This window comes from Suncus etruscus, chromosome 2 (assembly GCF_024139225.1).
Source record: "Suncus etruscus isolate mSunEtr1 chromosome 2, mSunEtr1.pri.cur, whole genome shotgun sequence".
NCBI lineage: Eukaryota > Metazoa > Chordata > Mammalia > Eulipotyphla > Soricidae > Suncus > Suncus etruscus.
Window position 1 is genome coordinate 150,860,706 of NC_064849.1, and position 26,709 is coordinate 150,887,414.

Sequence of the window (26,709 nt, forward strand, 5' to 3'; positions counted from 1 at the left end):
AGCAAAGTGGCATAAAAAGAAGTGACGTCCCAGGGCCTTCCTTCTTCAGGAGCAATCAGGGTCAAGCACCAGGGGAGTTGGGAGAAAACTCCTGCATCAAGCCTTCTCTTGAGGTTCCACCTAGAAGAGGAAATAGCGCGAGAAGCAATTCAGGAAAGAAAAAAAACAAAAAAACACTTACCTATCTATCTATCTTATCTCCCACCTCCCGGGGTTGCTGCAGGCTGGCTGGGCTGGGCTGGCCTGGCCCGCCAGAATTGACGCTCAGCTCATCCTGACAACGGGTCGAGCGTCCTTGACAACGGCCCGGAAGTGCAACGAGAGCTTCCGGGGTCGCCGCGCGCGCGGCGGGAAATTATTTCCCAGCTCCCGGGTTCGCCTTAGTGAAGCCCAGCGGCGAGTGCTGCTGGCTGCCGCGGCAGTCCGGTCCGTCTCCCTCCCGTGTCGCCGCCGCCACCCGACGACGGGAGCCGCCCAGACACTCCGGCCGGCCGGGAAGGTAAAGGGCTTCCGCTCCGAAGACCCTGATCGGGGGATCGTTTCCTCTGCCGCTCCCCGCTGAGAGGCCGCTTAGGGGGGCTGGTCTAGTTGAGCCGCGGCCGGCCTGGCCTCTCGCGCTGTCTGCAGACGGGGATGCGTCTCCCCGACTCCCAGGTGGCTTCTGGGCTTGCTTTTCCTAATGTCACCTCAGTTGCAAGGGGGTCCGGGATCCCTCCCCCCCCCCCCAGTCCCACCTTCTTCTGTCACTTTCCACCACCATGACCATCATCATCCCACTCAGTACAAATTCGGACCCACACGTCATCAGATTTTCAGTTGCTATTTCCTGCAGGCCTTCATGCACACATTTTGCAAACGCAGACACTTTTCCTAAATAAAAGGGAAGAAACTGGAACCTTAGCCCCCAAATTTGACCCTCCCAAGGCCTGTGGATCAGTCTTGATGGACAATAGATCTGATGGACCTGGAACTAAAAAGCCCAATTAGGCTTTGATTCCCCCCCCCCCCGCCCAAATTAGGCAGAGCTGGATTTCCAAAGTGTCAAGTCTTAATCATTTGTTTTTATGAATTTGCATTATTTCTTTTTAACAAGAAAAAGGGTAAATAACTCGATTGAGACATTATGCAGGGAAATTGCTCAAGTAGGTAGGTGATACTGCCTCGTGACCTTACGTTATGGGATTACGTTATGCCTCAATTCCTCTTTATCAAAGCTTCAGTTCCTCCCAAGTGTTGCTTGCTGTGCACGATGTTCTCAATTTAGGAAAGTTGGCAAGGATTTGGGCCATTAAAATTGATAGGTTGGATTTTTTTTTTTACAAGGGAGTTATTTGATGTCTATGTTAAAACAAAATATCCATAAATGAGCTAGGATGCAGAGCCTTGAATTGTATCAAAAGATAAAATTAGCTTTCAGGAATGTTTCTAAGCATCAATTAAATCTTCCCTTAGTTCACACTATTCTTTTGCCTTTAGAGTTAACTGAAGATCATCTCTGTATTTTGATATAGCAGCTTGAATCATGTGAAACTGTCTTTCTAAAAGTGGTTAGTCTACATCATCAAAATGATATTAGATCATAAATCTTATAAAATCCTTAATAATTTGTGATAGTAGCCATGATTTCTACTAACATCCAAAATATTGTTTTTAGAAAAAAATCAATAGCTTATTAACCTGACAGCTTTCTGCTGATTATTCTGAGATAGTATTTTCTCCATTTAAAATATTTTTAAGTGAAATACACAATGTTTTTAGACTCTGAAACATAGAGTCTAATATATCATTTTTACTCTTGCAGTTGTCCTTAAATCTTCCTTGGAAATTAATACTGTCAAGTGAACTATGTACTGTTCTTTATCTTCTAAAGACATTGCTTAAAAGCGAATTTTCAAGTTGTTCACTTACTTAGTTTCTAAATAGCAATGTTATTTTGAAATAAGAATAGAATTTTTTATTTTTGAAAAGAAAATTAGCTCAGTGACTAGTTCCAAATTCCTTTTGAAAAGAAATTAATCAAATTTTTTCTCATGAAAAAGAAAATAGTCACTTTTGATGGTTTTTAGAAATACTTAAAATTTTAGAGGTTTTTTTTTCTGAACTTGATTATTAAAATATTTTCAGTGAAATTGCTGATCAGAGAATTGATTCTGGGTGATTTAGTCTTGTAAATCTCTTTTCATGCAGTGTAATTTCTCTGATGATGCCAGAAAATAGATTTCTGTACAGAATTAGAAAATAGTTAAAAGTATTAAACTAAGGAGCCTTGATGATAGCTCAAGTGGTAGATAGAGCACATGCTTAACATGTTTGAGACTGAACTTGCTCCTCTACACATTAATCACTGGAGGTCCTGAAGGCCCACACTTCTGGACCCAGTAGACAACCCAGTGCATATAACAACTCAGAGTATAAGATTCAATTCTGAAACCTTCATGTGGTTATTGTCATTATATATTTTCAAAAAGATGTCAGTTCTAGCAGAAATGCACACTTAAAATTCTTCATTCTATGTTACCATTTTCTAGCAGTTTATTCTCAGATTCTTTTACCCTCATGAAAAAAAAGGGTGAATAGTACTTCCATGTCAAGAAAGGAAATTAGATACTAAGTAATACAGTTATTAGGATAGTAAAACAGAATTGACTTTGAACCCCATTTCTAGTGTATAACTGATTTTTTCCCTATGAGCTTACTGATTATGCTCTCACTTGTCTACCTTGCTTATCCTTTATCTCTGAAAATTGGTGTATCCTGTCCAGTCTGGGCCTTGTATAGAATGGATATCTCCTTGAGTTCTCTTATCTTAGTCTCTTTCTTCCTCACAAGTTTGCTCTTATCTTGCCTAATTCTCTCTTTGTGTATTTATCACAAAGACTGATTGAAATTGTTCCTTTCCACCAAAGTGCCACTGAAAAAAAGAACATACCTTATTTTACACTGGAGACCTTCATTGATGATTTATCTGTGCATGCAAGCACACACACTCACAACCCCTTTTAAAAATAGAACACACAGGCACTTTTATAAAGCATCTTAAAAATGATATTCAGCCCATTCATTTGGGGGGGGGAAGATACCATGGTAAAATCAAAATTTCACCATTCTTTTGCATTTGTATTCAAAGACTACAATATATAGAATAATATAAATAATTGATTGAACAAGGCAAGCAACCCACAGATTAATATACTACCTTCTTTTTGAGGTCACTCCCAGCAGCGCTATGCTCAGGGGTTACTCTTGGCTCTGTGCTCCTGTCAGGCTTGGGGGACTATATGGGATGCTGAGATTAGAACCACCATCTGTCCTGGACTGGCTGCAGGAAAGGAAAACACCCTAAGGCTGTGTTATCTCTCCAGCTCCTACCCTAACCCTAACCCTAACCCTAACTTTTTTTTAAAAACTATTCTTCTTTTTATTCTTCATTATCAGGGATCACTCCTAGCAGGGGTGTGGCATCCTGTAGGGTACCTTTGGGGTGATAGGGATTGAACTTGGATCAACTTTTTATACAGCAAGCAACCAGCCTGCTGTACTATCCATTTTTTCCCTATTATACTAATCAGATATTCTACTTAAAATTAATTTTATGTGTAATCTTCCAACTGTATTATAAAAATTTCCAAAAATCAATTGTATGATGATAAGGCAAAGACCTAAATTTCCTTGGGACCAAGAAGGAATAGAATTCCTAAACTCCAATTAATATTACAGCATTAAGGGCCATAGAATTTGTCACTCCCTCAAATAAGAGTATTATTATTTCATGTCTTTCTTTTGCACTGTTGACTAAAACAGATATTCAACACTTATTGGCTGCTTTTAGTTTTATCACTAATTTTCTTCCTTGGTTAAATGTATTTGATAAAAAGAAATGGAACTCATTCAAATTCTTAAATTCAGAGTCCTAATACAGGCTGTATTAAAGCTTTCCAGAAGATCGAAATGATTTTCCATAGTAGAATATAACAGAAATAATTTCTAATAATCAAATTTACACCTAATTGGGAGTAGGAAGATGGTGCAGAGGTCTGGGATTTTGCAATCAGGTACCCTAAATATGATCCCTAATATTACATGCTCCCTCAACACTGCTCAGACCAAAATTCTTCTGCCCTTATCTAACTGACACCTCATCCCTGAACACTACTGATGTGGCCTACTTAAAAGAAAGAAAACAAATGATTTTCTTCCTGTGACCATGAAGTCATGAAGAATATTCACAGGCATAGAAAATAAACAGAATTTTGTTTAACAGTTAACATACAGAGTATTAATACCTAAATTTATTATTTATAAAAGTATGTGTATGCATATGTATATGTGTATGTTTATATATAAATATTTTATATGCTTTTGCCACACATAAAAAATATTCAGGTCAACCATACCATAAGTTGTTAACAGGTATAAAAGGGTGATAAAATTAGAGATGATTGAATTTTTCCAATAATATTTTGTTGTGTTTTTCAAATGTTTTGTGATGAGTACATTAAAATTAAAAGATAGTAGAAGTTTTGGGGATTTTTTTTAGTTTTTAAATAAAAATAATTTTATTTAACTTATTTATTTGATTTGGGCCACACTCAGCAGTACTCAGTGCTTCCTCCTGACTGTTCAGTGATCCCTCCTGTCACATCGGGGGTCCACATGAGATGTCAGATTAAACCTGGGCTGGTCCTGTCCAAACCAAAAGCTTTTCCCGTTGATTCAACTTTTTTTATTTTTTGTTTGTTTTTGGGCCACACCTGGTGAAGCTCAGGGGTTACTCTTGGCTATCACTCAGAAATTGCCCCTGGTTTGGGGGACCAGTTGGGACACTGGGGGATCGAACCATTGGTCCATCCTAGGTCAGCACATGCAAGGCAAACACCCTACTTGCTTGCGCCACCACTTGCCCAAAATTCAACTTTTTAATAAATTTTTAGTTAATAGCATACAACTTTTAAATTGTATTCTCAAGTTTCTAAAATCTCTCCCATAATTGATCATAAAAGAAATTGTACTTCATCTCTCCTGACTGCTGCATAATATTCCATTGTGTATATGTACCACAGTTTCTTTAGCCATTCATCTGTTGAAGGGCATCTTGGTTGTTTCCAGAGTCTAAATAGCACTGCAATGAATATAGGTTTGAGGAAGGGATTTTTGTATTTAGAATTTTCCTATACCTGGATGTATATGGAATCTATTATGCTGAGTGAAATAAGTCAGAGGGAGAGAGATAGATGCAGAATAGTCTCACTCATCTATGGGTTTTAAGGAAAATAAAAGGCATTCTTGCATTAATTTTCAGAGACAAAAGAGAGGAGGGCTGGAAGTTCCAGCCCACATCATGAAGCTCACCACAAAGAGTGATGAGTGCAGTTAGAGAAATAACTACACTGAGAACTATCATAACAGTGTGAATGAACGAGGGAAGTAGAAAGCCTGCCTAGAGCACAGGTGGGGGTGGGGTGGGGAGGAGGGAGATTTGGGACATTGGTGATGGAAATGTTGCACTAGTGAAGGGGGTGTTCTTTACATGACTGAAACCCAACCATAATCATGTTTGTAATCAAGGTGTTTAAATAAAAATATTAAAAAAGAAAAGTAAATCCTTATTTACCTTTTTAGATAGATAATTTAGTTTGGTTTCTTTGGAAAATGCTATTGAAGAATATTAAAAAAATTAAAGCTACCAAATGATAAAAAAAAAAAAAAAGAAATTGTAATGTAGATAGGGAAGGTTTATATATACCTCTTTAAGTTTCCCGGCTTCATTTTTTTCTGCATCACTTTTTCTATTATACCCTGCTCTTTCATCCTTCCTCCAGAGACCTTTGTGTTCATATTTGTATTCCTCCCTCCTTTTTCTGGATCCTCTTAATCTATTCTGTGTCATTCTTTAAATACGTGAAGTCTAGCTATGTGTCTCATAATTTGTAGACAATTCAAAGGAACGAAGCAGCTAGTTCATAATACATTTGTAATTGTTTTGAAAAGTGCTCCAGGTTTACACTTGCATTTAACTGGCCCCAACTGCAAAGGAATTTCAAGCATCAGGGATAGGCCCAAGTGAGAGATATTTTGGGAAAGTCCACACCAGAGAGACAGTTGCTTGCTTTGCGTAAATACGATCTCAGTTCACACTTATCTCTTTAGTTGTGTGTATTGTATAGTTCAAGGTAAGTGGTTAGTTTTTTTATTTTTTCAGTACTGTATACCTTTGTAAAATTAAGTTAAAATCATTTTGTTAGTGCTAAGAAACAAGTATAAAATTTTAAATTTTTTGACAGTAAAGATAAGATATTACTAAAAATAAGTGGTTTTTGTTTTTGGGTTTTTTTTGGGAGATATACTGCTGTCTTCTGTATGAGGCTTGAAGGAACATCCTACATAAATTTCAGGGAAATAAAATTTGTAAATTTTCTAGAGATACCACTGAAACAGTTTTATTTATGCTGAGAGACTTTTTAAGTTATCTCTATCCTCTATACACTAGACAACCTGATCTTATTTTAAGGAGTTTAAATTTTCTTTGTCCTTGTTAAGTATTATGCTAATGTGTACAGTTGTCTTTGTGTTCACTGACCTATCAGACTGCTGATAATTTCTTGACTAAAAATAAATAAATATTAATAGTTTATTTATATTCTTAAATAATTTTGTCATATAATAGGAACTAGGCTGTCAGTTTGTCATGGAGTATGATATGAATGATTACCAAATGTAAACTTTCTTGTTTCAAGTAGATTCGAGTAGATTTATTATATCAACTGTTAGATTAAAGTAAGATGATTTATTGTTTTAAAAGTTGTACTAGTTATATATTATACCATCATTGGGAATCACAGTTCTGAAGCAAAATATAGCCAGTAGTTTAGTTATCCTGTATTTCTTTTTTTTTTGGTGTTTGTGTTAGGACATTTTTTTTTAATCTGTTACTTACCTTTTTTATAAGTCTATTTTAGTTTCATATTATTTTAAAAAAGAAATCACCTTTAAAACGCTTTTGTACTTTCTACTATTGCATAGTTCATTCAGTATTAATTCTCAGAGAACAATAAAATTTAAGTAGGAAAATATAAATAATAGGAAAGATAATATGTGATTCTTGTGTGGTTCTTGGAATTTTTGTTTCTGTTATATGTCTTTCAAGAAGTGAAAAACAGTTACATTGCCTTTTCATTGGGATTCCAAAATAATATACATATGTTGAATTTAATTTACCTAGCATTTCTGAAAATACCTACAATTTTCTAAGGAAAATTTGTTTAAATGATTTAAAGATATCCTTTGAATTAATGAAAGCTAAAATTTTAATATGTTATGATTATGTACATTGTTATATAAACTTGCTTTAATGCATTGATGTTAATGTTTTTTGCATCAGATTAAATTCTAGCAGCAACATATCCTGTTTTTAATTTTTAAGGTTTTATATTAAAAATTTTAAATAGTTTCATTCTATATGAATGGGAATTATTCAAGAGCTACGGTATGTATAATTGATATAAGGTATTTAAATTTTTTGGTTATTTATCTAAAGAAGAGTTATTTATCGAAGAAACTATGTTTCATTGATAATAAGTATGATCTTCTTGCTTAAGACACCAAATCCTATTGTATGTTTTTGATTATTGTATATTGATCAAACATTCATGACTAAATTTTTTATTTCATGAAAAACCTTTTATATAAAGACCCTTTATGTTCTATATTTCAACTTTTAGAAGATTAAATACCAGGGTTAGAAAGATAACACAGCAGATAATGCATTGTCTTGCATGCGGCCAACCTGGGATGGACCCAGTTTGATCCCTGGCATCCCATATGGCCCCTTGAGCCTGCCAGGAGCAATTTCTGATTGCATAGCCAGGAGTAACCCTTGAGCACTGCCAGGTATGGCCTAAAAACCAAAAATAAATACAATTTAAAAAAAAAGATTAAGTTTTCTCTTTGGGTTGGGCAAGAGGGTTGTTGACTATGCTCAGGACTTACTCTTGGCTCTGTGCTCAGGGCTCACCCTTGATTTTTTGGGGATATATGAGGTACTGGAATCAAACCTTTTGTGGTCGGCCACATGAAATGCAAGCTCCTTACTCACCATACTATTTATTGTACTGGTCTCAGAATATTTCTTTTGAAAAAATTAACATATAACATAAGCTTCGTTTGTATATAGCCTTATAAATTCAGCATCATTGTATATTACTTTAAATTCTATATTTGAATTTTTCAAGTAATTGTTTTGAAAAAAAGTCAACTGTTCTTGTTCTGCCTATGCATAAATAGTAATCTAGAGCTGAGGTGACAAAATTGGTAAGAAAAATGAAAAATTGCTCTAATTTCTTACATTGCTTATCTGTAATAAGAAACTAGAGTTTTCTCTAAAATGCTAATTCTAATCTCATGTAAACAAGAAAATCCTAAATATAATTCTTCTAAATATAAATGGTATTTGCCCTCTTTCTTAGTGACTGTTCCATCATCAGATACAAAATACATTGTATGGTATGTTTAAAAAAAGAATTAAGAAACCTGTCATAGTAAAATAAAAAACACATTTTTAGTCTTAATAAATTAAGAAATGCTGAATAGAGTAGGATCAATATTATATGTATCTACTATGTTGAATTATTTAGTATTAGTATTACTGTTAGGACCATGAATTCTGTCACTTCTAATCTGGAAACATATCTTTTAAGAACTGTCCTGGTACACTTTTTTATTTATTTATTTATTTTTATTTTGTTTTTTGGGCCACACCCAGAGGCACTCAGGGGTTAACTACTGGCTCTGCACTCAGAAATCTCTCCTGGCAGGCTTGGGGGACCATATCCGATGCCAGGAATCGAACCCAGGTCTGTCCTGGGTTGGCTGTGTGCAACTCAAAGGCCCTACCACTATGCTGCCCCTTCAGCTCCCGGGTACACTTTAAAAAGTGTAAGATCTGGCTTAATTTCATCAACCACTAGTCTACTTGCTGGAAAAACTCTTAGTAAAACTGTATTTTAAAAATGAAACTATTTTGAGAATGCTCTTAATCATTGCTATCTGGCCCAAGTATCAGTAGGGCCTTTAAGACAATGTGCTCAGACTTATTTCCTAGTAGAGAAGCATCAGTTAAGACGAAGGAGGAGAGAGCCAGCAAGCAGCTCAACACTCCCTTAGGATGCCAGTGTAAGCTCCACAACCCTGCACCTTTTCTTGACCCAATAACTAGAGGGGAAGAGGCACTTAGGACTATAGAAGCAACCCACCTTTTTCTCAGTGCCACCTGGCCAGTGCTGGCCAAGACTGCTGGTTATGCTTGGACCCTGGACCCCCATATTTCACTGGAGTGGGAATATTAGGGGCAATGGTCTAAACAGCAGACTCTGGCTGCCACTGTGCTGTGGGGAAGATCACTCTGCAGGGTATACAAGGCATGGGCACATGCCTCTTATCCACTCCTGGAGGAGCCACCAGGTTCCACTCCCCTTACCTGGACTATTGCAATGAGACTGTGTGAGTTAATATAGCCAATGGGGAAGTAATCCCCATTGGGGACTGAATGGGACATGGCTTGCAAGTGCCGAGGTACTTACCTCTGTGTGTTTGCCACTGCTTTTGCAAACTCAGATGAGTTTTGCATCATGGTCATTCTCCTACCCCAAGCATCATACCTGGTGGGAGAGGGTAGGTGGGAACAAGTTGAGCAGTTATCATCCCCATTTCAGCACTTTTAGCAGCTGGTATTGTAGGCTCCACTGGTGTGGGAGTGCCTCCCTTGTCAAGTGCCCACCAAGTGGACACTGATATGAGACAATATCATTTTTTTATCAGGATGTTAGAAGAATACGTTGCCGGCCTAGCTGAAGTGGCTCTCCAGAACAGGCAGGGACTAGTCCTACTCTTCCTGAAGTAAGGAAGCATGGCTCTAGGGAGCCATGTTGTTTCTATTGCTAACAAATCAGGTGTCATCCATGAGACACTGCAGCACGTGAAAGCTAGTTTGCAGGAGTGGGAAAGGATATGGAACGATTCTACCTCCTAGTATGAACAGTAGTTCACTCAGTCACCCTGGAAAACCTCCCTGATAACTGCCCTGGCTGGGTCATTGTTCATTTTTTGACTATTTTTTTAGTAGGTCCTTGCAAATTAATTTCCTCACCTGTTTTAATCAATCATGCATATGTGCAAGATGCTTGTGCTAAGATCCCATAAGTAGGAATGAGGATGAGGAGCCTCAAGGAAAGTCAAAGATTTCACTCAGGTCCATAAGAAGAAGAGGGAATGCAGGGTCCTAGGCTCTGAACAGGAGAGACACCATTTTTGTAAGGACCACATATTGGACTTTTTCAAGCCAATTTCCATTAACACTGTCCCAAGCTACCTGGACGTACTAGGTAGCCTTTCGGGGAGGGACACAGGGAGTAAGTAGTAAGAAGGTACTCCTAAACAACAGTAATTCATTTTAAAGATCATCAAAAAGCTAGAACCTCCCTGTATTCCTTCCCTATGTCTCCTCCCAATATAATCCTATTAAAACCTTGGGCTGGGGTTGTCTCCTGCAAGAGACAACACAGATCAGTCAGTTGAAGCTTTTGGTAGACAGAGTAAAGTTTTTGTTCAGCTTTAAAAAATTGGGGCCGGCGAGGTGGCGCTAGAGGTAAGGTGTCTGCCTTGCAATTGCTAGCCAAGGAAGGACCACAGCTCGATCCCCCAGCGTCCCATATGGTTCCCCTAAGCCAGGGGCAATTTTTGAGTGCTTAGCCAGGAGAAACCCCTGAGCTTCAAATGGGTGTGGCCCAAAACCCAAAAATAAAATAAAAATGAAAATGGTGGTGGTAGACTGTTATGTAACTATCAACAGCATTACTGTAAATCACAGTGCAAAAACAATCATAAAAAGTGCCCCACTTAGAGGTAGATCGGTGGGTGGATACGAGACAATTGGTAGGTCAAGATTGTGGAGGAGAGAGGTAGTGAAGTGGAACTGGTGTTGAAACAGTGTATACTTGAAAATCAATCATGAATAATATCACGATGATGACTAAAATATTTTAAAATAAAACTTGTATTACTAATCTGATATTTATAAAGCATCTGTTTTTTCTAATGTATTATATTCATAAATTCTTGCAATTTTGCAATATTGCAAAGTGTTCAAACCAACGCCCCTGAATTCAGAAGATACATTTTAATGATTTCTCGAACAAATAAGTGATTTAACATTGGTACATACAGCTAAGACTTTTATGTTTAATGTTTAACTGAATAGATTTAGTTTTTATTTTTAGAACTAATACTTAAGAAAAATATGTCAACCTTGTGAATCTTTAGCATATTATTCTCTTTGTTTGTATATATGATAGATGGAAGATGGTGCTCCAAAGCATATTATTCAGATGACAGGATTTAAAATGGAAGAGAAGGAAGCTCTTGGCAAATTGCTTTTAAAACTAGATTGCACTTTTATTAAGAGTGAGGTGAGTACAAAAAAAATTGTTCACCTGATATAGTGGTTATTTAAAAATAATAAAATGCAGACGTTGGCTTACAAAATATCTTGCCTTAGTGATTTTTCACCCTGTTAATGGTGATATAAAAGCAATACATATTCAATAGAAACCATTTAAATTAAAAAAAATGTGTTCAAACCTGGGCTTCACATCATAGGAAATACTCTGCCACTAAACCATATATTCCTGGCCCTCATATTTAGTATTTTCAGGCAGGAGGATTTGGGCCACATCTGGCAGTGATCTGGGGACCATATGCAATGTCTGGAATTGACCAGAGGTCATTTGCATGCAAGGCAAGCACTTGTATACTATGTATCCTGCCTCCATACTTTTAATTTTGATTTCTTCCCACCTGCATAGAGGGAGCAGTGAGGTTACAGTCAGCTGTGTGATCATGAGGATAAACATATATTCAAGAAACTGTTTTTCACTTCGTACAATGTCAATAATTATCTGAAAAAATTAATATTTTGTTATTAAAAAGACTTTGTATTAGATAATTTTGCCCAACTATAGATAAGTGTTCTCAGAGTTTAGGTGTAATATAAACTGATTTTCAGTAGGTTAGCTACTTAAAATCATCTTTCTAATGATAATATTTTGACCTAAGAGAGACTTAGGGGCTATGACTCTATAAATAAGTTGAGAAATACCTGTTCTGAACTAAGATATAATTTGCTATTATCAGAATTTTAAAAATATGTTATAAAGGAAATCTTATCTTGATAATATTTTAATGTGTCTGGATTTTTCTTCCAGAAATATAAAAATTGTACACATCTTATAGCTCAGCGCCTATGTAAGAGTGAAAAATTCCTAGCAGCTTGTGCAGCAGGTAAGTTGTGTACATTCTGCCTAGCTTTAAGAAGTAAACTCTAATGCTAAAGAAAATAAGTACCTCAGTCTCTAGATAGATTATGTATTTATTACATTAGGAATAAATAGAGATTTTTGGAAAATATTTTTGAGTGATATCTTTGCTTATTTTTCTGTGTAAAACTTCGCTGCACTTGAAATTTTGTAAGTAGAAATATTACATATGAGAAACTATTTTGTCAAAGGATTAGCTAGTAAAAAAATACCAAAAGCCCCAAATTTTCTTGAAGTCTTAGCTATATCTAATTTTCTCTGATCGTTGGAAATATTCAACTTTGGATTTCATTTGTTTGTTTGTTTGCACTCACAGCTCATGATGCTCAAGAGACTATATTAATTGGGTTTTAGGGTTTTTTTTTTATAGGTTATCTTTTTAGGTTGTGATTGGTCTATGTTATTATAGTCCTTTGACTTCAATCAAAAAAATTGATTCATCTTAGGATAATTATTTAGCTTTTAGAATCATTTACTAGTAAAACATTTGGATTTATTACTACACACAATGAGTGATATATACATTATTTTTGTTATGCAAAAGGTTTACTATTATCCAGATAAAATACAGAACAGTGGCCATAGTAGTGTGTACAGCAAGTAGGGCATTTGCCTTGAATGCAGTTGAACTGCGTTCAATCCTTGGCATTGCATATGGTCCCCCAAATACCGCCAGGAGTAATTCCTGAATACAGTGGCAGGAGTAACCCTGAACACTGCTGGGTGTGTCCCCAAAACAAAAAACATTAAAAAAGAAACTACAAAACATTGAATACCAAAATTTTCTACACTTGATCTTAGCCAAAAGGCTGAGAAGCAATAAATACCAAAATTCTTTTACTCAATTTTGTGTTGTAAAATGTACAATAGATAACATTGAAAAGATTTTTAATATAGGAAGAATTTAAGTCTAGAATAATAAATAATAGATTTGTAATTTATCTAGTAACATTTATAACTATATCATGGAAAGATTAAATATTTATAATGTTCAGTGATCTTATCAAATTATTTAAGAAAACATAGTTCATATAGGATATTGCCAATGTAACTTAAAAGTCTGATTTTGGGGCCCGGAGAGATAGCACAGTGGCATTTGACTTGCAAGCAGCCTATCCAGGACCAAAGGTGGTTAGTTCGAATCCCAGTGTCCCATATGGTCCCCCGTGCCTGCCAGGAGCTATTTCTGAGCAGACAGCCAGGAGTAACCCCTGAGCACTGCTGGGTGTGGCCCAAAAACAAACAAACAGAGTCAATGTATGTGATATTTGGCCTTTACTATTTACCATGTCTCAGAGCCAAAATTCTTTTGTGACTTTCGGTTCATTTGCTTTCTAGGAAAATGGGTACTAACTAAGGACTACATAATTCACAGTGCCAAACGTGGCAGATGGCTTGATGAAACAACTTATGAATGGGGATATAAAATTGAAAAAGATTCCCATTATTCACCTCAAATGCAGTCTGCACCTAAAAGATGGCGGGAAGAACTGAAACGCACTGGTGCTCCAGGAGCCTTCCACAGATGGAAAGTTGTCCTTCTTGTTAGAGCTGATAAAAGAAGTGATTCTCTTATAAGGTAATAGATCTCATAAAAGCTTAAGCAATGAATGAAGAAACAATTTTAGTTTGCTTATTGTCATTACTAATTTAGCCTAAAGGGGGCCATGATTATTTACTTGTTCATTTATTTAAGCCATTGTGCACATTTACATGTATGAATCTTATGTCTTATGGAACAACATCTGTTTTACAGTATTGCATGAGACTTTTGTTTTTTACTTTTTGGGACACAGCCAATGATGCTCATTGTTATTTTTGGCTCTGCACTCAGGAATCACTCCTGGCTGGCTCAGAGACCATATGATATGCCAGGAAGTGAACCTGGGTCAGTTGGATCAAGGCAAGCACCTTGCCCACTGTACTATTACTCTGACCCTGCATGAGATTTACTTTTCATCTCTATTTTACATTTAAACCTATTTCTTGTGTCACTTGCAGCAAAAGAAAAATGGGAAATTTTGAGCCCCTTATGTGTTAGGAAATACCTGGACCATCGTGGTAGTGCAATTGCAGTGAAACCTCCAACATAGCATTTGGATACTAAGAAGGGCCTTGTGGTGCCAGGAATAGAACAGGGTCTGTTGCAAGCGAGGCATGTACTTTAATCCCAATGTTATCTCTCTGGCCCTTGAGTTTCCCCTTTTATAAAAACAGTATAGTCACTGTCAGTGTCTTCCTTTAGTTTTTTCTAGCTGTAGGTCATAGTTTTTTGTCCTTAGTATGGACCTTGGGTCTTGGGAGGTTTAACTGTGATTATTTTTAGAAATTTTCTGAGTCCTGCCATTCGAACCCTGGTTAAAACCTATTTTCTGCCACTGAGCTACATGCTCAGAATGAAGGGTTTTTAATTAGTGTTCTTTTTTTGAGTTTCAGTTTTTAGTTGTACCTGCATTACAGGACTCTCTTCATAGTCTTCCTTTCTTGCTTGTTACTTATTTTCAGTATTTGATCTTTGCTTGGTATTGGTACAACGTGCTAGGCCTCTGCATTACAAAGATGGCTTTTGCTTCTGCCTCTCATCAGGATACTGAGACAGACTGAGACACAAACATTTTATGTTGTCATAGAATTTTTTGTTCCTTTTCCCATTAACAAGATGGGTTTCATTTCTACTCTTCCCACAGAAGCAATGCTTTTTTTTTGCCTTTTGACTTGGAAAGTGGTAGATGTTCTTAGCTTTTCTGAATAAGGTTCAGGAAAGGACCTGGTTTAATGTCTGTTGGCAGAAGATCCATGCATGTCTTACCAGTGCTATCAGCAGAAGGTGATTTTGTTATTTTCCCCTATTTATTTTGCCTGAATAGTTAGTAGGGTCTATAGCAAAGAGGTAGCAAGTGAGGATGAGCTTCTCTTGTATTAGGGACATGGAGTTTCTCTAAAATGTCATCTTTACCAATATTTGTTTCTTTTATTAAAAAATCTCTCCTCTCTTTATTATAGTCTCTTATGTGCTCTGGCAAAAGTAAAATACTTTGAGGTTCTCAATTAATATCATTCTTTGGGTAATTCAATTTTTTGGTTGAATTACTTGGTTAACAGTTTGTTGGTGGGTTGTGAAAAGTTACGATTTTTATAAATTATTGGTTTTTATTTTAGGTGGTAATGTGACATAATGTAAACAAAAGCTTAATTTTATTTTTAGAGAAAATTAAAGAACCAAGTAAGTATTTTTTTGGTGTGTTCACAATGATAGAGTTTTGTCTTTTGGAGAACTACTTTCTTGGGCTTCTATTGATCTGTTTTGTTTTTGATATCACTTTTCCTTGGGGAATAAGCTTCATATTCTTGATTAATAAAAGCCTTTCTTATTTCATAGGAATATAAGCATGTTCTTTTTTGTTTGTTTGTTTGTTTGGGGGCCACATCCAGTGGTGGTCAGGGTTTGCTCTGCACTCAGGAAATCACTCTTGGCTGGTCTGGAGACCATATAGATGTCAGGGATCTAAACTGGATGGGCCATATGCAAGGCAAGTGCCTCACTCACTGTACTATGTTCCCAAACCTGATTTCTTAAACATCTGCTCTAGCCAACTTAAAATTTTAGAAATTATTGCATTATTTACTCTACATTTTACTCAAATAGCCCACAGGAATTATGACCTTGCTGAAAGTTCTGGGAATTAATTAAGACATAAAATTTGATTGACTATATTCAATTTTTAGTACTTTGATTACTGTTTATATTTTTACTTAGAGTTTTGGAGGCTGGAAAAGCAAATATTATTTTACCAAAAGGTTCACCAAGTGGAATAACACATGTGATTGCCAGTAATGCAAGAATCAAAATTGAAAAAGAAAAAGACAACTTTAAGGCTCCATTTTTTCCAATTCAGTATCTAGGTGATTTTCTTTTAGAGGTAAGTAAAATCAATAGTAGAAAATACCAGTATCGATGAATAGATGTTAAAATTAAATTGTTTTGATTTTTGATAGAATAATATTTTAAAGGAATTAAGGCAATTGATCTCAATTCTTTCTTTTCTTTTTATTAATTAATTTAGTTTTGGGAGAGGAGGTCATACTTAGTGGTGCTCACACCTGGCTTTGTGTTCAGCTATCATTCCTGGTTGGGTCGCCATCTTGGGTGCCAGGGATCAAAGTCAAGTTATCTGCCTGCAAATGCCCTGACTGTTCTACTGTCAATCTAGTCCCAACTCGCATTCATTTTTGTTTGTTTGTTTGTTTTTTATATTAGAGAGAAAATTTTCTGATCTTAAGAAAGCTTTCTCATTGAATTAAAATATTTGTGCCTGAAAGGAAACTTCTGCGCCTGTCTGACTGTGTTTCTGAATCCCTGAAGGTCTCCTCAGAGGCCTAGGGAGCGCACCCCCAAAATAATGTCAACTAGAGGCAGCAGAATAGATTCGCTTCGCAGCCGCACACTCTTTCTAACCAAAGAACCCCACCACAACACGCAGGAAAAAACACACTACAAGCAAGACAATGGGGAAACCTCGCAGGCAAACACCATGCAAAGAGAATGAAGACGGAAGCTCGGATGACCTAATAAATTCCAACCACCTGATTAACCTCTCGGATAAGGAACTTAAAATAGCAATATGGAAAATGTTTGAAGAAGTCAAAGAAAGCATAGTTCTATCTAAACAGAACACAAAGACAGAAATCAGAAAACTCCAAACTGAAATAACAGATCTGAAAAATACAGTTGCTCAACTGAAAACCACAATGGATAGCCTTGCCAGCAGGTATCAGCAGCTGACGAGAGAATCGGAGTATTGGAAGCCATGATGCAGAAAAACTCAACACAACAGAAGAAATTGGAAAAGAACCTTAAGACAAACGAACAGGCAACGCAAAAAGTACTCAAGGAATGCGAACAGATGAAAATAGAAGTCTTTGATAAACTCAACAGAAACAACATAAGAATCATTGGAGACCCAGAAACCCAGGAAGGAGATCTCCAGGAAGAATCAACTGTCAAAGACGTCATCAAAGAGATACTCCCAGAGTTAAAGACTACATGCAATCAAATCCTGCATGCCCGAAGAGTACCAACTAAAAGAGATCCAAAGAAAAACATCCCAAGACACGTCCTCGTTACAATGACAAATCCCACAGATAGAGATAGAATACTGAAAGCAGCAAGATTAAAAAGGGAAATTACATTCAAAGGAGCATCCCTAAGACTTACAGCAGACATGTCACAAGAAACTCTCAAGGCCAGAGGACAGTGGTGGGATATTGTAACAAGACTGAATGAAATGAATGCCTCACCGAGAATACTGCACCCAGCCCGACTCACGTTCAGGTTTGAAGGAAGAATACATAGCTTCATGGATAAAAACAGCTCAAAAACTTCACAGATGAAAAACCAGCCTTAAAGGAAAAACAGACGGGTCTACTCTAAGACAAGAGAGACCAACAAATACAGCAAACGTATCTACAAAGATGACATTAAATCCTATGACAATCATCTCCCTCAATGTCAATGGACTAAATTCACCAATTAAAAGACACAGAGTGGCAAAATGAGTCAAAAGATGAATCCAAAATTCTGCTGCCTACAAGAAATTGTTCTGAATAGTCAGAACAAACATAGACTCAAAATCAAAGCCTTGAGGAAAATCATCCAAGCAAATGACACCCTCAAAAAAGCTGGGGTGGCCGTTTTAATATCTGATGACACCAACTTTATACTCAGAAAAGTGGTAAGGGACAAAGATGGACACTATGTACTAATCAAGGGATATGTGCAACAGGAAGATATCAGACTATTAAACATATGTGCACCCAATGAGAGACCAGCAAATTATCTAATACAATTACTGACAAATCTGAAAGATGAAATCAGTAATAACACAATAATTGTGGGAGACCTCAACACGGCCCTATCAACCCTTAATAGGTCAACCAGACTGAAACCCAACAAAAACATACTAACCCTGAAAAGAGTAATGGAAGAAAGAGGACTAGTAGATATATACAGGACACTCCATCTCAAAAAACCTGGATACACATTCTTCTCCAATGTACATGGGTCATTCTCCAGAATAGACTACATGCTGACACATAAAACATACCTCCATAAAATCAAGAGGATAGAAATCTGGCAGGCTAACTTTGCTGATCACATGGCCCTGAAATTAGATGTGAACTACAAAGCCACACAGAAGAAAAACTTTTAACAGTTGGAAATTAGACACCCTGCTACTGAACAACCAGTGGGTCTGAGATTAAATAAAAAAGGAAATCAAAACTTTCCTGGAAACAAATGATAATGAAGACACAAACTGCCAGAATCTAGGGGACACAGAAAAAGCGGTCCTGAGAGGAAAATTTATAGCTCTACAAGCACACATCAGGAAGGAAGAAGGGGCATACCTGAATAACTTAATGAGGCAGCTCAAAAAATTAGAAAATGACCAACAAAAGGAATCAAAAATAGAGATACAGAAGGAAATAACAAAGCTGAAAGCAGAACTCAATGAAGTGGAAAACCAAGACTATCTGAAAGATCAACGAAAGCAGAAGTTAATTCTTTGAAAAAATAAACAAGATTGCTAGACCATTGGCAAAACTCACAAAGAGAGAGAGAAATCTGATAACCCATATTAGAAATGAAAAGGGGGAGATCATATCATGACAGATAGTGCAAAGATTCAAAGGGTAATCAAAGACTACTTTGAGAAACTTTATGCTACTAAACATGAGAACCTAGAAGAAATGGAAAAATTCTTGGACACTTATAACCTTCCACATTTAAGTAAGGAGGATGTACCATATCTAAACACCCCCATCACTACTGAGGAAAATGAAACTAATCAAACATCTGCCCAAAAAAAAAAGTCCAGGCCCAGATGGATTTCCTAATGAGTTTTTTTTTTTTTTTTAAATATTTCAAGAGAAGCTACTACGAATCCTAGCCAGGCTCTTCCATGTAATTGAAAAAACGAGAACACTCCAAACAAATTTGATGAAGCCAACATCACCTTGATACCAAAACCAGACAGAGATGCTGCCAAAAAAAAAAAAAAATTACAGACCAATTTCCCTGATGAATGCTGATGCAAAGATCTTCAATAAAATCCTGGCAAATAGGATCCAATGCATCATCAAGAAGATCATACACTTATGTTTTGCATATCCAGAATGTCCATTTTGTATTCTGCCCTTTCCCACACCCCTGTAAAGCTCATTTTTACTCCTTAATTCTCTCATTCCCCACAAACATCACTAACCCACATTATTCTTTTTAATCAGTACTGCACAATCCTAATCACAGACCAAAGCTGTGCATTGTGTGTAACAACTCCCAACTATTTCAAAAGACATAAAATGGACATGTATTTCTTTTGAATATTTTATGTGTTTTTTCTCTGACAGCCATAAGTTTTACTAAATATTCTCTTATAGTGACGATTCTAACCACTTTTTATCTTCTCTTTGTGATCTGTTCAATAAGGAATTTTGGTGAAAGAGTCCCCAGTTTAATGCTGTTGATTGAACCTTGTCATGGGATTGTTGGACTTGTTCTTATGGCCCTCATATGCGCCAATAACGCCACGTGGCATTGTTCCTTTTTTTGCATAAGCACATTAAAATGGGAAAATACTATATATACAAATAAGATCTTACCTAATAGAGATTGGAACACACAAATCTTGTAGTGCAAAGGGACCTTACACCCTGAAAATTGACATAACGACCTGGCACAGGCCTCAGAAGAAAGGGCATTTTCCATTCACCCCTGAACCAGGGAAGCCATCCACGAAACATCCAAGTTTGTCTATAACATCACCTGGAAGCAGTCCTCTGCCACGGAAGACCCTACCACTGCTCAGACATAGACCTGCTCAAAAGAGACTTTCCTTAACACTGAGAAGACTTAAAAACAACAGCGACCTGCTTACAGGACAGGGCTCTCTGCATTGCCCTTTAGTTGTGAGGTGAAACTAGAGGACGCTCCACATCCTGACTTCAATGTAGGATATGCAGATTCCAGGATCTTTAATACAGAAACATGATACCAAAACAGAGACTATGTGAAAAATAAAAGTGTGTTGGCACTACAGACAATGTCTTGGATTGGACGATCTAGCTTGCCTGGAGCCTAGAGTTGGTCTTATGCCAGGAAACTTCATGGGTAGGGTCTCTTTGTATTTAGGCCAAGGTTGTTCCTTTCCATGCCCCTCATATTTTGGTGGGCCTATGCAAACAACAATTGCCACTCTTAACAGCGTTTTTACTGTGCTCCTTTGACTCTAATCCTTAAAAAAAAAACCACTTAAACTTTTGAGGTTAACTTAAACTAATATGCATGTACATGGAAATGTAAAAAAATACTATGCCTCTACTGTCTAAGAAGTTATATAAGTTTTATGGCTTTAGATTGCCTTGTCTGCTGCTAAGAAATATAATGTATTACAATCTGGGGACTTGAGGGACAAAGTAATTGTACATGGATTCTGTTTTATTTATCTTAATGTTCTTTGGCTGAAAGTTCAAAGTTAACATCAGTAAGGGGATTCTGAGAATTATGTTACAGGTGATGTCCTTCCACTCTAACTTTACCTTGTCCTCTTTCTTTGCATCTTTGGTCTCTAATTAAAAATAAAAAATTAAAAAAAAATAAAAATAAAAATGTCTGTTTGACACTACGAAAAATTTTTTGCTTATGTTTAATAAGCTTTGATTAAGAAAGTGCATTTGGCACATAGTGTTGCCAAGAATATCGTATCTGAACACATTTGCCTTCATCCCTCCCCTCTTGAGATGTATGTTTTTATGCTTTCATACTTGGCTCTGTACTAGGTCTATTCGCATCTTTGGAGAAACCTATGTTTTCTCTCGAACACTTTATCTCTCCCTTTCTTATCCTCTCCCTTCCCTTTCACCAAATAAAACCTGTTTTTACTGTAAAAAAAAAAAAAAAGAAAGAAAAAATTAGTTGGTGTTTTATTTATCACCTGACTGCCAAGGTAGTTTGTAATTATAAAGTCAAATATTTTGAAAGGAACATTATTAAAATTATACTTCATTAATTGCCTAAACTTTTTGTCAATATTTAGAAAGAAATTCAAAAGAATGAAGATATCCACTCTAAATCTCTTTGGAATAAGCATAACAATCAAGAAAAAATCAGAGGCTTCAGAAAAGATAAAGGTCTTGTTGAAATGAAAGATGCCTTAAGGGAGACCATGTATAGAGCCCAGGTAAAATGTAAAAGCTAAATTACTTATGTTTCTGAATCTTCTTAAAGAATGTTTGAGAGACTATCTGATGGAAGTTGGCATTTCAGTCAAACTCTTTGTTTCATAGTCCATCATTTTGACATAGTAGAAATTTGTTCTGTTCACTGTTTTAAGATTCATGAAATTATATATGTTTATATGAAAGCATAGTGTCAATACATTTTTTGGCTCAATATCTCTATTAATTACTTAATAAAATATTTTTGGGGGGATGAAGGAGCTGGACCAAACTTGTTGGTCCTTAGTGGTTACCCCAGGCTCTGCACTTAGGAATCACTATTAGATGGCTTGGGCTATATGGGATTCTGGGGATCAAACCCATGTTGGCTATGTACAAGGCAAGTACCCTACACGATGTACTGTATTGCTCTAGTATTCACAAAGTATTCTTATTTTTTAATATTATGTATATTTTAACTTACAGTTTATATTCAAGTATTTCATTCCATTTAAACAAGTTTGTTGTTTTTATTTTTATTTTTTTGGTTCTGGGGCCATACCCGGTGATGCTCAGCGTTTACTCCTAGCTATGTGCTTAGAAATTGCTCTTCTAGTAGCCCTAGGGGGAGAGTGGAGGATATGGGAGGCAGGATGGGAGTGGATGTGGGAGGACAATTCAGTGGTGGGAACTCCCTTGATTCAATGTAAATATGTACCTGGAATATTACTGTGAATGATATGTAAGCTACTATGATTAAAATAAAAATTATATTAAAAAAAAAGAAATTGCTCTTGGCTTGGGTGACCCAATGGAACACCGGGGGATAGAACCTCGGTCCTTCCTAGGCTATTGTGGGCAAGTTTTTTTAAAAACATCTAAGAAACCTGTGTTGCTAGGGATCAAACCTAGCACTTCTATATGCAAAGTAATGAATCAAAGATAGTGTGAGCTGTATCTCCAGCCCAAAACACAAATTTTCAACAAAAATTGGAAATCTACATACAGAATGAATATAAAATAATGATAGCATAGTTTTAATAAGGAAGAATTCTGATTTTATGAAATAAGAAAATTGTTAAAAAAAATAGACCTGTATACATCTTGAATGCCTTTTGTAATGCAAAGGAATATAATACAGGTAAACACTTTCTTTTCATCTTTTTGGGCAGAGTCCAGCCCTGCCATACTCTGGGGCTCACTCTGGTTTATACTCCTGGAACTAGTAGGGGATCATGTAGTATTTGGGATCAAACCCTGACCTTATTCTTTCTTTCAAAGCATACATTCCAATCCATTGTACTGTCTTTCCTACTGAAACTGTTTACTTTTTAAAATAAATTTGTATGGTGAATGAGCAAATTATGTTGTGTTATTGCCTTAGTCTACTTAATATTATTATCCCTATATCCTCTGAAAAGATTTCCAGATGTTATTTGATTCAATTTGATACATAACTTAAACTAGTTTTACAAGTAATAGGAAAAATATAATAATGAGTATAAACAAATTGTTACTGTATCACAAATGAAAAATATGAAGATCCTAAAAAAACTTAAAATACCTAAATTCTATGTGTAAATGCATTTAGTTAATTTAAAAAATCCTTCATTTTTCTGTTTTAGTAAGATATAATATTGTTCACAAGGCTCTTTAGTAAATTTAATTTTGAAATGTTTTATCAAACCTAAACTTTTTCTTTTATGAATTCTGTTGATTATGTTGAGTCTGTGGTTAATCCACAGTATTTTTTGAACACGCAGAAAGAATTACACCCTCATGTTGAAAAACTTAATGTTCGTTCTATTTTGATTGACCATCACAAAAAAGAAAAACTTAGAGAGTCCAGTAAACATTTGAAAATTATGAAAATGAGAAATGCCTTAGGAAGGCACACATATGGAATTAAGGTAAGATCTATCAAATCAAAGAATTTATTTGTATTTTATATTTCTTTTCCTATCTAGATATGAAAAAGAAATACTTTTTTTTTTTTTACAAGTCCTTTATAGTTGTATCTCAAGCACATAGTGACAGTGAATTAGGGCCATTCCTATCACCAGTGCTGACCTTCCTCCACCAAAGTTTCCAGCATGCGTCCCATACCTCCACCCTTAACCCCATGGACTGCTAGTTTAACAGATCCATTTTGTTTTTGTTATAGTTCGGGTCTCTTGATTCTATTGTCATTGACTTAGGTTTGGGTATTTGGTTCTTACCATTTTATTTTCCACCCAATGCACCTGAGACTACTTGGCTTCTGGGTATCATCCACTTTTTTTTTTCCTAGAAAACTGTGGGAGTATGAGGTAAAACAAAGTGATTCATGTCCCAACATTCTGTGAAAAAGGCAGAGACCCTCTCCAGAAGATATAAATAAAATTTTAATAAAGAGGGGAGGGCAGATGTGGCAGTTTTGCTTGTTGTTGTTATTGCTTTTCATAGGAACAGTAAACGTTGGGGGAAATTAGAAAAGAAATACTCTCATCCTAAAAAAAAAGGGTGTCTCTATCCATGAAGCATACTGTCATAAGATCAACTACTGACTTCGGGCATGTTAATTTTCCAATCCCAAGGTCTTTCTTCATGGTCACAGAAAAGTTCTACTCAGTGGCGGTTGTCAAAGTTAGACTTCTATAATTAGAGATCTTGGTTTTTGCGCAGATTCTTTGTTGAAACCGGTGTGTCACAGAGCATCTTCTGAAGGAAGACCTTTATAAACTTAGTATCATTTATAATTATTCTAAATTATGTATAAAAGTGCTTAAAGCATTTGGGTAGTTTTCAGAAGATTCTGACTGATAGTTTTGTACCTGTTTAACTGAAGAAATAGAGCATTCACAGTTAGATAAAATCCTTCAGCGAATTATTTTCAAACTGTTTTCCTTTTTACCCAGAGAAAACCTCCGTCTTAGAATTTCTGTGAATATGCTTTTCGTTCTTTCATTATTATTATTTTACCAGGTAGTTATATGTGTCTAACAATAAATTGTTTTATTTTGCCAGTCGTTTTTTAGCTTATAGTACTGTAATCTTTCTTAAATAATTTTTGGATGACACTTAAAATGTTTCATTGCTTCATCATATCTTCTAGCTATTAAGTGTTTATTGTTGTTGTTTTATGTTTTTCTGTATTTGTTTGGTGCTTTTGGAAGTTACTTAAAATACCTACCATAAGTCATGAACATTTTTTCAAGTGACCCTTTGTATACTTGTTCAAGAGTTTCTCTTGTTTAGGAATTGCTCAGCCGTATTACTGTTAAGTGTTTAGTGCTGCCATATAATGCCCAAACTTCTTGAAAAATGACTTATTTACTTTTGAAAATGGACATGATTTTTTATTTGTATTTTTATGTGTTAACCTTGAGTTAGGTTTATATTTGAATTCTATAATAAATATTATCCACGTTCAAATTTGGTTAATAATGGTCTAAATATATGTAGAAGGAAATTAAGAAAAAGGATGAAGATATTCAAAGAAGTTTTGCTTTGAGGAAAAAATATAAAAAGGAGAAAGAACGAAGTTACAGAAAGGACATCGAGCACCACAGAATTAAAAGTGCATTAAGGAAGCATATATATAAAGATCAGGTAAAACTGTAATCTTAACTCTTCATCTTTTCTGACAATTCCTTGGTAAAATGATCTAGACATAGAATATGGTTTTGTGCGTATGTGTTGATTTGCTATGTTAAATATATATGATCTTTTTAACAAAAAAAAATCTTCATTTGACTTGGTACATGAATGCACAAAATATTTAGTTAATGGGGATATTAAGATATTATATTTTGTATCATGTAACATGAAAAAAACAATTAAAAAAGAACAAAAAATCCTTAAAATAACAAAATAAAAAATAAAATTCTTAAAATAACAAATACTCTGTGGTTACATAGGTTTGGGGAAGTCTTACTTTTTAAACTGTGTCTTTCATGGCCTAATTTATTTATAATAAGATAGCTGTTTTTTAAATGGGACCTTCCCCTTTTTTGAGGGGAAGGAGTCTCCCAAGCAGTTCATAGAGGAGTCAGGAACCATCCCAGTTATTCTTTTGGTTGGTTCGTATTCTTGCAGTTCAGAGATTAAATACAGAGTTCCAAGGATGTGATGCTGCTGGACACTGCTCTTAAAGGGATTACTTAGGCCACCCTGCTTTGCTTAGGGGCATCCAGGGCTACACTATGCAATTCTCAAGAGATCATGTAATATGGAAATTGAACTAGTGCATGCAAGACATGCATGCATCTTAAGACATTATATTCTCCAGGCTTTTAAATGGGATCCTTCATGAGTTAGTTTTTTTAGAGTACACATTTATATTACAGTCTAGTCATGGCATGTTTGTATACACATATGACTTATATATATGAGAATGATTTTTAGAGAAATTAAAAGTAAATAAATATTTTGAAAATGGCAGCAAAGATTAAAAATTAATCCCAGAAACATTTAAACAGGTTAAAATATAAAGTACTTGGGACAGTACAATGATTAGGGTGATTTTTTTTTTTTAAATATAGCTGACTCAGATTCAGTCTGTGGCACCCCATATTGCCACTAGTTCACTAGGATCTCTGACCATAGTGCAAGGAGTAAGTCCCAAGCAAAATGTGTGGACATGAGACCCAAGAGATAATTCAAAGATTTGGAGAACATGTTTTGCATGCAGGAGATCTGGGTTCCATACCTGGGATGACATATGGTCCCTTGAGCACCTCTAGAGTAAACTAAAAGCCAGTAAAAAAAAAAAAAAAGAGAGAGAGAGAAAATACTGTAAAGCAGGTAATTTTTTTTCTAAGTTAAATTTTTTATTTTTTAATATTCTATCTCATTGCAGAATTTTTATATATTTGTGGGATTTGTTTGCTGTGGTTAAGTACTGAATGTAAGTGTTAGCATAAGTGTGTTGTAGTGTGTTGCCTTTTGGGATGTTCACTCTTGACACTATTTTTAGTATGTGTCTAAAGTATTTTTTGTATATGTAGAAAGAAATGAAGAATTCTGTTTTTGCTGTTCATGCCAAAGAATCAAAAATGAAGGACATTCGGCTGGATGTGGATATTGTTGAAATAAAAAATGCATTGCGGAAACATATATATAGAGCTCAGGTAGATCTTAGCATTTTTAA

General features: G+C 35.8%; 1 protein-coding gene and 1 pseudogene across 1 annotated transcript in view; one reads left to right on the plus strand and one right to left on the minus strand.

Annotated features, from left to right (window-relative positions):
* Positions 1 to 355: 355 nt before the first annotated feature.
* Positions 356 to 26,709, plus strand: part of SLF1 (SMC5-SMC6 complex localization factor 1) — a 71,604-nt gene continuing 45,250 nt past the window's right edge. Inside the window, exons 1-9 of the mRNA XM_049769114.1 lie at positions 356 to 499; positions 11,346 to 11,459; positions 12,255 to 12,330; positions 13,704 to 13,944; positions 16,123 to 16,285; positions 21,458 to 21,601; positions 23,342 to 23,488; positions 25,023 to 25,169; positions 26,567 to 26,689. Of these exons, the coding sequence (XP_049625071.1) occupies positions 11,346 to 11,459; positions 12,255 to 12,330; positions 13,704 to 13,944; positions 16,123 to 16,285; positions 21,458 to 21,601; positions 23,342 to 23,488; positions 25,023 to 25,169; positions 26,567 to 26,689 (1,155 nt within the window). The 5' untranslated portion in view covers positions 356 to 499. The remainder of the gene's footprint in view (positions 500 to 11,345; positions 11,460 to 12,254; positions 12,331 to 13,703; positions 13,945 to 16,122; positions 16,286 to 21,457; positions 21,602 to 23,341; positions 23,489 to 25,022; positions 25,170 to 26,566; positions 26,690 to 26,709) is intronic.
* LOC126002946 (uncharacterized) lies at positions 13,033 to 13,186 on the minus strand (annotated as a pseudogene).